At 43.0% G+C, this 13350-nt stretch overlaps 1 protein-coding gene across 1 annotated transcript; it reads right to left on the bottom strand.

Moving 5' to 3' along the window:
* Nucleotides 1-454: 454 nt before the first annotated feature.
* LOC143580648 (RNA polymerase I-specific transcription initiation factor rrn3-like) lies at nucleotides 455-1662 on the bottom strand. The gene is made up of 5 exons (XM_077063618.1): nucleotides 1526-1662; nucleotides 1306-1393; nucleotides 1056-1175; nucleotides 760-951; nucleotides 455-682 (listed from the first exon to the last, which is right to left on the bottom strand). Exons 1-5 carry the CDS (start codon nucleotides 1660-1662, stop codon nucleotides 455-457), a joined length of 765 nt encoding a protein of 254 aa, XP_076919733.1.
* Nucleotides 1663-13350: the final 11688 nt, after the last annotated feature.

Below are 13350 nucleotides of genomic sequence, written 5' to 3'. Positions count from 1 at the left end.
GACCGAGCTTCCACCGTCCACTAGGATCCTGCATACATAATGGTTAGAGATAAATAAAGTAATAATCAAACCGTCATGATGAGGATCCTGAATGTTCAAAATTGAGTAAATTCACAACAACGGGAATGTCATGAATTTTCTTTTCTTCGAAGTCTTTCACCACCGCTTGGGCTAGGAATAGTACTTTTGGTGTAAGTACTTACGAGAGCGAGAACATGACATGAGGTTGAGTATCTTGGGAATCGTTTTGCCAAAGACTTTGAGAGTTACTAGACGTTATTTACAGCCACTAAAACAATACAAGATCCATCAAAGTTAAGAACAAAATATTATGTCATTACAAGCAGCAGGTTCTCTTTCACAAGAAAACAATTTTTATAACCTGTTTCACCTAAAACAAAAAAAAATTAGTTATCAATAATATGCTGACACCACCAGCTCCCTCGTCATTTCCTCACAAGGATTCTGGACTAGTAGAGGGTCTGATTCTAGAAGGCATCTGCATCTTCCTATCTTGTTCGCCTCCGTACATGAAAGAATCCCGGGGCGTAATCGACATTTTATTCAAGTTCATGTCAAACTCCTCGTCGCCCTCACCTTCATCATCATCGCTCACATCATCCTCATCATCGTCATAAGTGGTTCTCACCATTGACCAGTATATAAAGTTCGGTCGATAAACCTACACATCAAATGAGAAAAGATTATCATCATCATCAATGTTTACGAAATATTTATAATATAACAAAAGGTATTAACCAACCTTTCAGACTTCTTTAACAAATAAGGATCAAAAGGAAAGAAGACATCGAGCCTTTGAAACCCATCAAACGCACGAGACGTGTCTGAGTCAAACAAATGGTCAAACACAAAGGTGCCGTTGGATACATTAAACAGATGGGCTGCTTTTGCTTGACGCAGAAATTCCTCTACTATCGACGGTAAGCAGACCTGCTTTGCAATATTCAACCACATAGATAACATAATCATATTAGTTTTAATAAAAAACTTAAGATTATAATAATAATAAACATATACGAGGATATGAAAGTCACCTCTAACGGGTTCAAGGCGTGTTTGAAAATTTTCTCTAATGGCATATTCAGCAGCTGTGATTTGAGTAGAGGAGTGGCTAGAATCGATCTCATACGAAAACAAAGTACATACATAACGGCCTGAACAAAATAAAATTGTGATCACATAAGATTTGAACACAATGAGATCCGCATAAACACTTACATATTGCTTTAACCGTCATATACATTCATATATACAGGATTCAGTTTCCAAAAGATTATTTCATACCTGGTACCCGGCGTAAAACACCCGATGATTCTTCAGATTAATTTCACCACTTTGGTTTTTGCTATATTTATAACACCAATCCACCAGGCTGAGACAATAAATAATACAAAAAACTGATTAGATGCAAGTCTCAGTGAAGGTTTACACTGCGTAAGAAAATCTTATTCTATTAATATTAGTTTCAAAAAATTCAAAAACAATATAGAAGGTGCATGCCAACCTTTCTAATATAATCGTCACATATGAAGTAGACAAGAATTTTGCTCGAGACAGGTAACTTGCTAGATAAGCAACAGCACTCATTCTGCAAAGTATCATAAACATATTAGCTGTTAGTGCATGATGCCAATAGTTCATTATCTCGTGTTTATCTGTGTCTGTAATCGTTTAATTTGTTCTGACCGTATTGAACTTGTTAGTTTGTGTTTGTGTTCAAGCGAACTTGAGTAGGTAGCGAAGTTAGGACAACTTCGCCTAGCATGTTAGGCGAAGTTGTCTTGATATATATTCCTAACTTTGACATATGCAGATAAAACTTTTGGACGGCTGGTTTTGAGTGATTCTTAGAGTCACGTGTTTGTTTCTTTGGTGATTACGCATTGCAATATAACAAGTATTATCATATCTTCTCGTGTGTTTTTGTTTAGATTCAACGTGTCAATCGTCTCAACACTCGTATCGTATACGTGGGGATTCCGCACCCTCGTGTTACGAGATACTCTTGTGTAGATCCGGCTGGGAACCTTCAATTGGTATCAGAGCCTTTTGATCGTGATTGTGTGGTTCGGGATTATCACACAGGTGTTAAGATTGTTCCTTTAGAAAAATCGTGGAACTGTTTTACGTTGAAATACCTCTTTTTGTCAGTCGCTCCTCATTACTCATCAATTACACCTTCCAATCACCCTCGCAACCTTCGAAATCGACCAACCTAACTTGCAAAACTCCTATGCTCTTCTGGCGAAGTTGCCGTCACCCAAACTAGGGTTTTAGCGAAGATATAGGGTTTCAGCGAAGTTGTGTTACTAGCGAAGTTATATAGCCAGCGAAGTTGTGAAGTAGTGAAGTTTTTAATCTGCGAAGTTATATTAAACATCACTGAAGTAGCGAAGTTTTTAATCTGCGAAGTTATCTTAAGCGAAGTTACAAGCGAAGTTGTATTAATTTTGCTGCTTACTGCACACAGAATCTTGTTTTTAAGTTCTAAGGCTCGTTTCGTTCAAGTATGACTTTGATAAACATCACTGAACTGGTAAAGATGGAGGTTGAAGCTGGTTCAGCAACTAAAGCTCCAAAACTGCTTAAAGGTACTGATTTCGTTGCATGGAAAGATAGATTTGAACAATATGTGAAGTATCAAGATGCAAAGATGTGGGTCTGCATTCAAGATGGGTACATTCCACCAACATCCATGTTTGAAGGTCGTGAACAGATTAAGAAGTACAGTAAGATGGAAGATGATGAAAAGAAAATGTATGAGGCAGAAAGTAAAGCGCATGCAACTATAACAATGGCACTTCCACAAGAGTTTCTTCATACTTTCAAAAAATACAAAACTGCTAGAGAGCTATGGGAAGCACTAGAGAATCGATATGAAGGAAATGTTGGGATACGTACCTTGAAGACAAAGCTGCTGAAAACTCAATTCTCCGTATTCAAGTATCTGAAAAATGAATCACTTGATGACATCATCACACGATATTATCATCTGATGACCGAGCTAAATAACTACTCCATTGAATACAAGGAAGAAGAGATAGTGGAAAAGCTTCTTGATGCTCTCCCACCAAAATGGGAGATGTACACAGTTCTGATGAGAGAAGATAAAGACTTTGAGAAGATTGATTTGGAGACGGTGGTAAATAAGTTACGTAATTTTGAACTTAACATGGCTCGAAAGGAGACACCTACTGATCAGGTTCACGATCCGGGAATGTATGGTGCTAAAGTCACTCCAAACTCAAGTTCAAAAACAGAATCCACTGCCTACTACTCAAAGGGGGAACCAAACGCCACTCCAGATGGTCTTGTGGTTCTCAATATGGATGGTGACGTATGTTTTGTAGCAGGAGGTAGTAGTTCCTCAAAAACTCAAACCACAGCTGGTAATTTCTCAACCAATGCTTCTAGCAAGAACTACTCACAGATGCCTATGAGTGTGAAATCAGCTGAACAACAGTTTGCTCTTTATGCCTCTTTCATTGCCTCATGTGAGAATTACATTAAAGGAAAAATAGTCGACCCTGCAACTTTGGATGAAGACTATGATCAGAACGACGCTAATGATCTGGAAGAAATGGATTTGCGGTGGCAGATGGCTATGATAGTAAGAAGGGTAAAGAGATTTATGAAGAAAACTGGTAGAAAGTTTGTTGGAGAAAGACCGGGGTTTGATAAGTCAAAAGTTCGTTGTCACTTTGCTAAAGAGTGTACAAATGAGAGATTCGAACGAAGTCAAAACATACCTGCTCAACAGAATGATAGTGGAAGTGAAAACAAGGCTATGGTATCTCCGCAAAACGGTAGATACAACTGGAATATACAAGTTGAGGTGGTGTTCGAACAGGCAAATCTGGTAAATATCGAAACTGGAGGAAGTGACAAAGATACGGGGGAAGATCAAGCATACATGGCAGAAGTGAACGATCAACTCTCAGAGGTATGTTCTGAATCTCATTGTGAACAATGTGAATAACTGTCTGATCAATTGAAAGCATTAACTGATCAGTTTGTTAGTTTGGACACTCAATTTAAAAATTTAAAAGAAGAACATCACTATTTTAAAACTAAAGAAAATAGCTACTCGGTAAAAATAAAAGCTAGTGAAAAAGATATTAGAAGTCTTAAAGCCACCCTAGCTGAAAAAATACAAGTGATTGATCTTAGTTATGAAGTGTTAGAAGAAAAGACCAAACTAATCGCTGAAAAGGATAAACAGATAGCTGATTACCAGGTAAAAGTGTTGGAACTGAACAAAAAAATTGAACAATTTAGAAATTCTTCTGCGATGCTAGATCATATTATAAGTGTTCAATCACCATACAATAATAAAGGGGGAATTGGATTCTCAGAAGTCCCACCACCATACAATAATAACTATACATATAATCCTAGTAATCAGCAATCTGCAAGTGTTGAAATTAGTCAGACAGTTCAAATAAAAGTCTCTGCTAAAGAAACTGAAGTTAATGAGAGTGAAACGAGTAAGACAAGTTCTAATGTCACAAGTTCTGTCTCGTCGAATTCGGACAAGTCGTTCGAATCGGGTGAGATAAAAGAAGAGGTTGTGTTACTAAAGCGAGGGGAGGACTGTAACATCCTGAAATTTCTAAAACAATATTAGTTATATTATTTATTGTCAGTGAGGAAGATTACTCGGGTTAGCGGGAAATAATTAAATAAGCAGGAGCTAGTATGGGTCGGGCTAGTGTTGGGTACTGGATATGGGTTATGGACTTGGGTTATGAAGGAAAGAGGGAAGGACCATGGGCCTAAGCCCATGATCCATAATTATATAAACCTTAAATCACCATTTAATCCTTCATTTTCTCATATTCCATACACCACAAAAACACACACTTAGCTCTCTCACATCCTACTTTCTCTCTCTAAGCCGAAACCAAGAAGAAGAAGGAGAACTGATTTCCGACCCGAGGTAATGATAGTATGATGTCGTTTATACTCAAATCCGTTAGATTAGTCACGAAACGACGAGGCGACACCGTTAAATCGTTGAAGTCACGAGATCCGGGTGGAATCGGGTTTAAACCGAGCCTAAGATGAGCTTAGGGATCACCATAGCTCAAATCTGGATCGAACGGGATGAAAAACGGTGAAGACGGTGGAGAATCAAACGAGATCTCGCTTTTCCGGCGAGATCCCGTTATTCCGGTGATGGCGGCGCCGGAGTTGTGGGTACAAGGATATCAGAGAATGTTTTGATACTCTGACCTAACCCTAATTCGTTATGTGGAATTAACGAATTAAAGGTAATTCGTTAACGGAGGTTTGACGAACTAGCTCTGATTCGTTAAGGAATTGATAACGAATTAAAACCAATTCGTTAAGTAGTTCGTTTAGGGAGAACTGACGAATTAACCCCAGTTCGTTTTGGGTTGAGTTCGTTAAGGGTCCAATTCGTTAGAAAGGTTCAATTCGTTATAGGATTCAGTTCGTTATGAAGGTCGATTCGTTATGAAGTAACGAACTAGCAATTCGTCATGAGACTGGAGTAACGAATGAATCCCATTTCGTTAAGGATCAAGTAACGAACTAGAAGGTTAGCGAAATGACGGACTAGTCCCTGGACTTAGAAAGATTGAGATAATTGAAAATTAGCCCTTGGACTTTGATAATTGATACCTATAAAGGTTAGCAAGTAACGATTAACTAACCGATAATGATTCAATGAAGTAAAACCGGCTTAGACTTGTAAGATTAATTAAGTAGCAATGATAATGGCTAGAGTAGTGTTTAACATCTCAATTATTAAACAGTTAGACGCGCACAGCTCGAGAAGGAATAACCATTAGCTGAAGAAGTAACCGAGTTCAGGTGAGTTTCTAGCCCCATTTCCTTATTATGTTTTCGGGGCTGTGTGTATACTCGATGTGAAGTGTGAATACACTTACCTTAAGTGGTAAGTGTATGCTATAGATGTTATACGAGGTAGCTATTATATAATGATTATCGGTACGTGAACGATCTTCGGATATTGCACGTATCGCCAAGGATTGTGATTGCCAAGTGGTTGTTAGTGTGTATGAATGCTATGATGTGACTTGTTTATTATTCAAATGATGAATTGATAGGAAGTGTGTTGTAGGCAAGCAGAGGTAGAGTGTGTTAGAAGTGGCAAGGGTTTAGTAAGAGTGTTAGTGGCATGACGATGGTACGTGGTAGGGTAAGCCTATACATGACTTCGTTATTAAAGTGGCAAAGTGGCATAACGTTGTACGTTATTAAAGTGGCAAAGTGGCATAACGTTATTCGTTATTAAAGTGGCTAAGCTGTAGGGGTAAATAAGAGGCCAAGTGGTAAGGTGAGCAGGTTAGTTAGTGGGCTATGTGTCTTCGGATACGTATATAATTGCATGTAGTGGTTGTATGATAAGTTGCTTGATTAACTAGAACTCACTCAGCGTAGCTGACTTTTAGTATGCACGCAATTGTTAATTTAATATATTGTTCTTTGCCTTTTAACATGTTAAAAGCATAATCCAAGGCTCGTTTTTAACAAATTTAACATAAATGGGGAGTGGTTTAATCTATCATTAAAGTGTCATGTCATTTTAACCTATGTTAAGCTTAGAGTATACACCCATAGCCTTAGGGTTTCTCTTTTAGGGCCTGACGTTCGTGTCGAAGCTTGAACGAAGGCGTGGGACTCAAAACGCATGAAATTTTTATAAACGAAGGGAGGGCCGGGCTCAAATTTTTTGTCGAAAAAAGGTAAATTTACACTACGTATAAATTTTTTTGGACGAAAAACAGATAAAATTACACTGCAAAACAAGGGGTGGGCCCACCCCTAGCCCTCACTATATTTCGCTCCTGCATGACATCGCTTGACTAATTCAGCCGAATAATGATCATATAACGTTATTAACAACCAATATGCAAGCGAGAAAATTCCCAAAATAGTCAATATGATCATAATTTTGAAAGATCCAACGGTTCTTGAGTGGCTATTTTGGGGATATTATAGGTATCATGGACTAGAATGGAAACAAAGAAGGTCAACATGACTATTTTAGGAATTTAACCCTATGCTAGCACACAAGAGTAAACCTGTTGTGGTGTAAATCGACGTGAGCAGTAAGATTTGGTTCAATATGATGTTTCTGAAGAGCCGTTTTTGGGAATATAAAAGTATATGGTTTGTTTATAATTCGGTCAATTTTGGTTGGTAACTAGTTGAATTTCAATATTCATGTTGTGATTATGTTCATGTTTCTCCTCTAATTCACTATTTGTGATTTTTGTTGAGTTTCATTGTGGTTAAAGATGCATGCTACGCTTTGACCAAGATCATTTAAATGTATTTTGTGCTTCTTCCATCATGCAAAATTAGGGATTTGGGGTAGAAACATGATTGAAGGTTTGTTCTTCATGTTTGGTTAATATGACAATGAAATGACATTCACAAATTAAATAAAATTTATGATTTATGTTTTAAATGAAATTAAAAGTAGTCGGCCCTAGCTTCCTTCGACTTCGATCGGTACAATCGTTGATCCGGTACATGGATGGCAACTTGTTCACGATTAAACACAAACAGGACCTTCCTGATCGTATTCTATTCGTGTCTTTGATACTAGTATGTTAAATCAGGAGCACATGCACGAAACCAAGAACATGTTCAAGCTTACATAGCAACGTGTTTTAATACTTCATTTTGTCCAATCTTGAGATGCACATGCCGAAATGTGTCCATGAATTTTGCATAAATGAAGAGGTAGGTCCCAGCAGAGCCCAGTTGGACCCGCAAGACTCACCTTGAATAGGGACGTCTGCGCAATAACCAACTGCTCCAGCAGGGCCCACCATGCTCAGAGAACCTTACGCGCAGTACGCCAGCTGTACCCGCAGGGAAAGCCTCCCAATGGCGAAGTACCCCGCCTGTTCCCGCAGCTGCGGATACAAGCCATCAGGGAAGGCTACCCGCACTAACAGCAAGGCTACACGCACAAGGCATTCGCTACTTCAGTAGTCACATGAAGGAATGAGCAAGGCGGGAATACTCCCGCCTAAATGAGCCAGTCCGTATGCTTCTGGAAGGTCTTTCGTACTATACCTACTAAGGTATGGGCGGAACAGACAATTTGACCAGAGCAGCCCATGAACCAATCACAGGGTGACAGCTCACCGACAACAATACGAGGAAGAGCACCCTCTAGTACTGTTTGTCACTATTAGCCGCTGCCTACTCACCAACCCTTACGATGGGACGCGCGCAGCCTACAGTTGGTGGAACAGTGCGTAGCCGGCAGTAAAGGAACAGTATACAGCCGACCTTTACTGTTGGCCGTAGTCTATCCACCAACCAGCATGGCCTGTGCGTAGCCCACTGTTGGTAGAACAGGAATACTATTCAGCCGGCTGTACCTTCTAGGAAACCTACCTTCGGCTATAAATACTCCAACACCTTGGAATGGTAAGGACATCATCTGATATCTCAATCTTATCTAGCAATCTCTTAATATACACTTATATTCAGAGCAATCTAGTCTGATTCTCACGCCGGAGGGTGGTCACAAGGAGAAACCCCCCCCTTCTCAGTGACGAGCTTACGGTGTCTGTTTTGCAGGTCCCCTGAAGAACAACCTTCTCTGCTGGACCTCATCCGTGGGTAACATTACTTAACCCCCAGATTATCTATAATCTGCCCGTGGGTTCACTTAGTGTTTCTTCATTGGCGCCATCCGTGCATAAAAGCTAGAACTAATTTAGTTTTTTCAAAATCTACGAAGAAATGGTTAACGTTACTCCGGTCCCAAGGCAAGTAACCGACCAAGAAACCCCGGTAACCACAACCCCAGCAACTGGGGGGAACACCGGCGGTTATACAAATCTTACGAACACTACCCCGACTACCCAAGCCGGGGCAAGTGCAGTAAATATTCCACTGGGGTTCACTGATGCCCAGTTGGAAAAACGAACGAGGGCCCCTCGCCAAACACTAGATCAAGTGAAGGCGTGGGCCGAAGCACGTCAAAGAGAGTTCCAAGCTGAATTGGATGAACGCTTGCGTTCAGTTCAACAGGCTGACGAATTCGGCAGTACTCGCCAACAGCTCAATATGAACAGCGAGTGCGAGTACTCAGACGAGGAGAGAGAAGAATCCGATACCGACGCAAACCCTCGCCATAAGGCGAAAGGGAAGCGTAAGGAAACGGACTTCCAGCCAAAAAGGAATTTTGGGGAAGCTTTTAAACCAACAAATGCGGAGAGAAACCCGCGTGACTTCTCAAAAACCTTTAGGCCAACTGCTACAAATGCAGGAAAGTCAAAGTTCGCAAGGGACATTGCGGAAGCAATCGCCCCGAGAAGTGCCAAGCAAATGTCCAACATTGGCACTTATGATGGTCTATCCGACCCAGACGACCACTTGAACAGATTCATTGCGGGGGCAACCGTCAGTAACTGGACGGAACCCACGTGGTGTTATATGTTCCAGATGACTCTGGTTGGAGCGGCCAGGGCATGGTTCGACCGTTTACCGGTCCACCACTTATATGACTGGGCGGACTTTCAGAACAAGTTCAGCCAGCACTTCAGCCAACAGAGGAAATATACTGAGGAACAGTGGACGATCCTCAACTGCGTTAGAGAGGAGGATGAATCTTTATTAGACTTCATCACCCGCTTCAACTCCAAAAAGCTAAGTCTCGGCAACGTGAGTGAAGATCTTGTTCGCGCCGCTTTCATCCAAGGCGCCGAATACCCGTAGCTTATCCGCACGTTGACGGGTAAGGATGGCATGCCATCAACATGGGATGCCATCATGACGGCGGCCAAGCGCTTTGCCGAGACGGAGAAGCAACTGGGAAGGGATCTTCCCCAAAGTACACACCTCTACACGCAGAGGACAAGAGAGAACAATGTCCGGATCGCCCGGCAGAACAAAAAGAGGAAGCTAGGAATCTGGCAGTCAAGGGTAAACTTTGACACCTCATCCAGCTCTCACCCTCTTGTTGGCGGAAGAAATCACACACACCCTTCAAGCCAAAAGCACCGGTGGACGCCACTCACCAAAAGCGTCACGGACATATTTGCCACTGAAAAGCTACCGTGGCCAAAAGCTCCAGTGATCCGGCACCGACCTAATGCGGATCAGAGCAAATCCTGTGACTTCCACGGGACAAAAGGTCATGGTACGGAAGAGTGTACATCCTTGAAGGATATTGTTGAAGCATTAGTCAAGGATGGAAGACTGGCACACCTGGTGGCATCAATCAAGAAGGGAGGACGGAACGACAACCGGTACCGAGGCAACGGACGAAAGCCCGTTGACATCAGCATCAACATGGTTCATGGTAACATCAGAGGAAGAAAAAGGCGAACGCCAGAACCATGTGCGTGGAAGGAAGCTGAGGTGCGCTTCCCGCGAGTGCCAGGAGGACCCAGCAAAGAAGGCCCTATCGTCATAAAAAGCCAGCTGGGACATTACATCACTTCTCGCACTCTTGCTGACAACGGCGCCTCGTCAACGGTGATGTACAGGCAGTTCTTCGATAAGCTAGATGACGAAGACAAGGAACGCCTGGAAACGATCTGCGCCTCGATGGAAGGGTTTGATGGCAGCACAAACACCCCCTTGGGTATCCTATCTTTCCCCGTCACTCTTACAGATGGGAAACACTCCCGCACAGAAGATGTGGACTTTGTCGTGATGAGGAAGCCACACCACACATACGACATTCTCTTCGGGAGAGACGGGATGGCAAGATTCAACGCCGTGGTATCCTCGGTCCACGGCATGATGGGTTGGCCAACAGCTGAGGGTGTAGCGATGATCACCGGCATTCCCCAGGTATTCATCGCATCTGTCTCATCTAAACCCAAACCAAAGATGGCTAAACCAACCATCACCGAACCAGAAAGATGGGCCTTCAACGGCAAGTACCCGGACCAGGCCGTCACCATTGGCCCAACAATTGTTGACCCCACACGCACCTTACTCAAGCGCTTATTACAAAAGAACGCCGACATCTTCGCGTGGACACCAGCTGACATGACTGGTGTACCCCGAAGTAAGGCAGAGCATAAGCTCAAATGCGATCCGGCTGTTACGCCGATCGTACAAAAGCGCAGAGTAATGGGGCCAGAACAAACTAATGCGTGTAGAACCCAAGTCAAGGAACTCCTTGACGCAGGCATCGTACGCGTTAGTAGATATCAAACTTGGGTTGCAAATCCCGTTATGGTACCGAAGAATAACAAACAATGGCGCATGTGCATAGATTTCAAAGACTTGAACAAAGCATGCCCCAAAGATTGTTATCCGTTACCTGAAATTGATCTTAAGGTGGACTCGTTGGCACCATTCCGCCTTAAATGCTTCCTGGACGCGTATAAGGGGTACCATCAGATCCACATGGCCGTTGATGATCAGGACAAAACCGCTTTTCGGACGCCCGATGGCACATTTTGTTACCAAATGATGCCATTCGGACTTAAGAATGCCGGGTCCACATACCAACGCCTGATGGATAACCAGTTTCATACCCAAATTGGGAGGAACTTGGAAGTCTACATGGATGACTTGGTCATCAAAAGCCCTGACCCAGAAGCGATGTTGAAAGACATCGAAGAAACTTTCAACACGCTCAGGAAGATAAACATGAAGCTCAACCCGAGCAAGTGTGCCTTTGGAATGGAAGAAGGGAAGTTCTTGGGGGTCATCGTCACTAAAGATGGCTTCAGAGCGAACCCTGAAAAGGTCGAAGCCATTATCAAAATGGAATCACCTACTACCATCAAACAGGCTCAGACACTGAATGGACGACTAGTGGCACTTAATCGCTTTTTGGCAAACCACGCGGATAAGTCGTTTCCCTTCGTGTCAACGTTGAGAAACTGTTTGAAGAAAACGCACTTCCGCTGGACACCAGAAGCGGAAGCAGCTTTTCAGGAGATTCGGTCACGCTTGATCGAACTCCCAACACTCACAGCACCAGAAGCGGGAGAGGAGTTAATCCTATACCTTTCCGCAACTGATAGAGCAACCGGGGCAGTCCTGCTAGTAGAGCGAAAAGGCATCCAGATGCCAATCTATTATGTCAGCCGTATCCTAACAGACGTAGAAACCCGGTACTCTACCCTCGAAAAATTAGTCTTAGCACTTATACACGCTTCACGCAGGTTAAGACGATATTTCCAGGGTCACCCAATCACCATTCTCTCCAACTTCAAACTTGCAAACGTTCTAGGCAAACCCGAGTTATCGGGACGCCTAGCCAAATGGGCAATTGAGTTGGGAGAATACGCGATAAAGTATAAGCCAAGACCAGCCATAAAAGGCCAGGTTCTGGCCGACTTTATTGTAGAAGTGCCTGCATCGCGGGAAAAAGAGTGCCAGGAAGAGGCTCAACCCTCTCCAGCACAGGACATCAATGATGTCTGGCGACTCTACACTGATGGGGCAGCCAATAACGAGGGTTCAGGCGCAGGGCTAAAGCTAACCAACCCAGCGGGCCAAGAATACACTTACGCTATTCGACTGAATTTTCCAAGTACGAATAACGAAGCCGATTATGAGGCATTCTTGGCTGGGCTGAGAATTGCGCGTAAGATGGGAGTGAAAAACTTGGAAGCCCACGTGGATTCCATGTTAGTAGCCAATCAAATCAACGGGGCGTACACGGCCGTGAATGACACAATGGCCCTGTACCTCGCACAAGCAAAATCCCTTATGCGCGATTTCAATGACTGCAAAGTCATACAAGTCAAGCGAAGTGAAAACAAATCTGCGGATGCGTTAAGCAAGCTTGCATCATTAGCCTTCACCCACTTAGGAAAGGATATCCGCATTGAACTCCTCGAGACACCTTCGGTCCCGCACAAGGAAATTTGTGTCATCCAAACCGGCACGGAAACGTGGAGGACACCAATAATAAAATACCTTGCGGCAGGTACACTACCGGAGTCCAAAACACAGGCAAGAAAACTACGCTGTAAAGCACTGAATTATCAACTGATCGATGACATCCTTTACAGACGTAACTTTCTTGGCCCACTCTTAAGATGCGTGGACAACCAAGATGCTGACTACCTCCTAAGGGAAGTACACGAAGGCATCTGTGGAGTACACGCAGGTCCCCGCGCTGTTGTAGCTAAGCTAAACAACGCGGGATACTTTTGGCCGGGGATGCATACGGATGCACTGGCATACATCAGAAAATGCAGGTCTTGCCAGCTTTACGCACCCAACACGCACCGCCCGAAGAATGAACTTGTTCCAGTCACTTCTTCATGGCCATTTCAGAAGTGGGCCATCGATGTGACAGGCCCATTTCCTACAGCAGCAGGAAATGTTCAGTTC

Source organism: Bidens hawaiensis, unplaced genomic scaffold (genome assembly GCF_021521415.1).
Source record: "Bidens hawaiensis isolate Kalapana, Puna unplaced genomic scaffold, B.hawaiensis_p1.1 tig00030542_1, whole genome shotgun sequence".
NCBI lineage: Eukaryota > Viridiplantae > Streptophyta > Magnoliopsida > Asterales > Asteraceae > Bidens > Bidens hawaiensis.
Note: the sequence above shows the minus strand (reverse complement) of the source record. Positions and strands in the feature narration are given on the sequence as shown.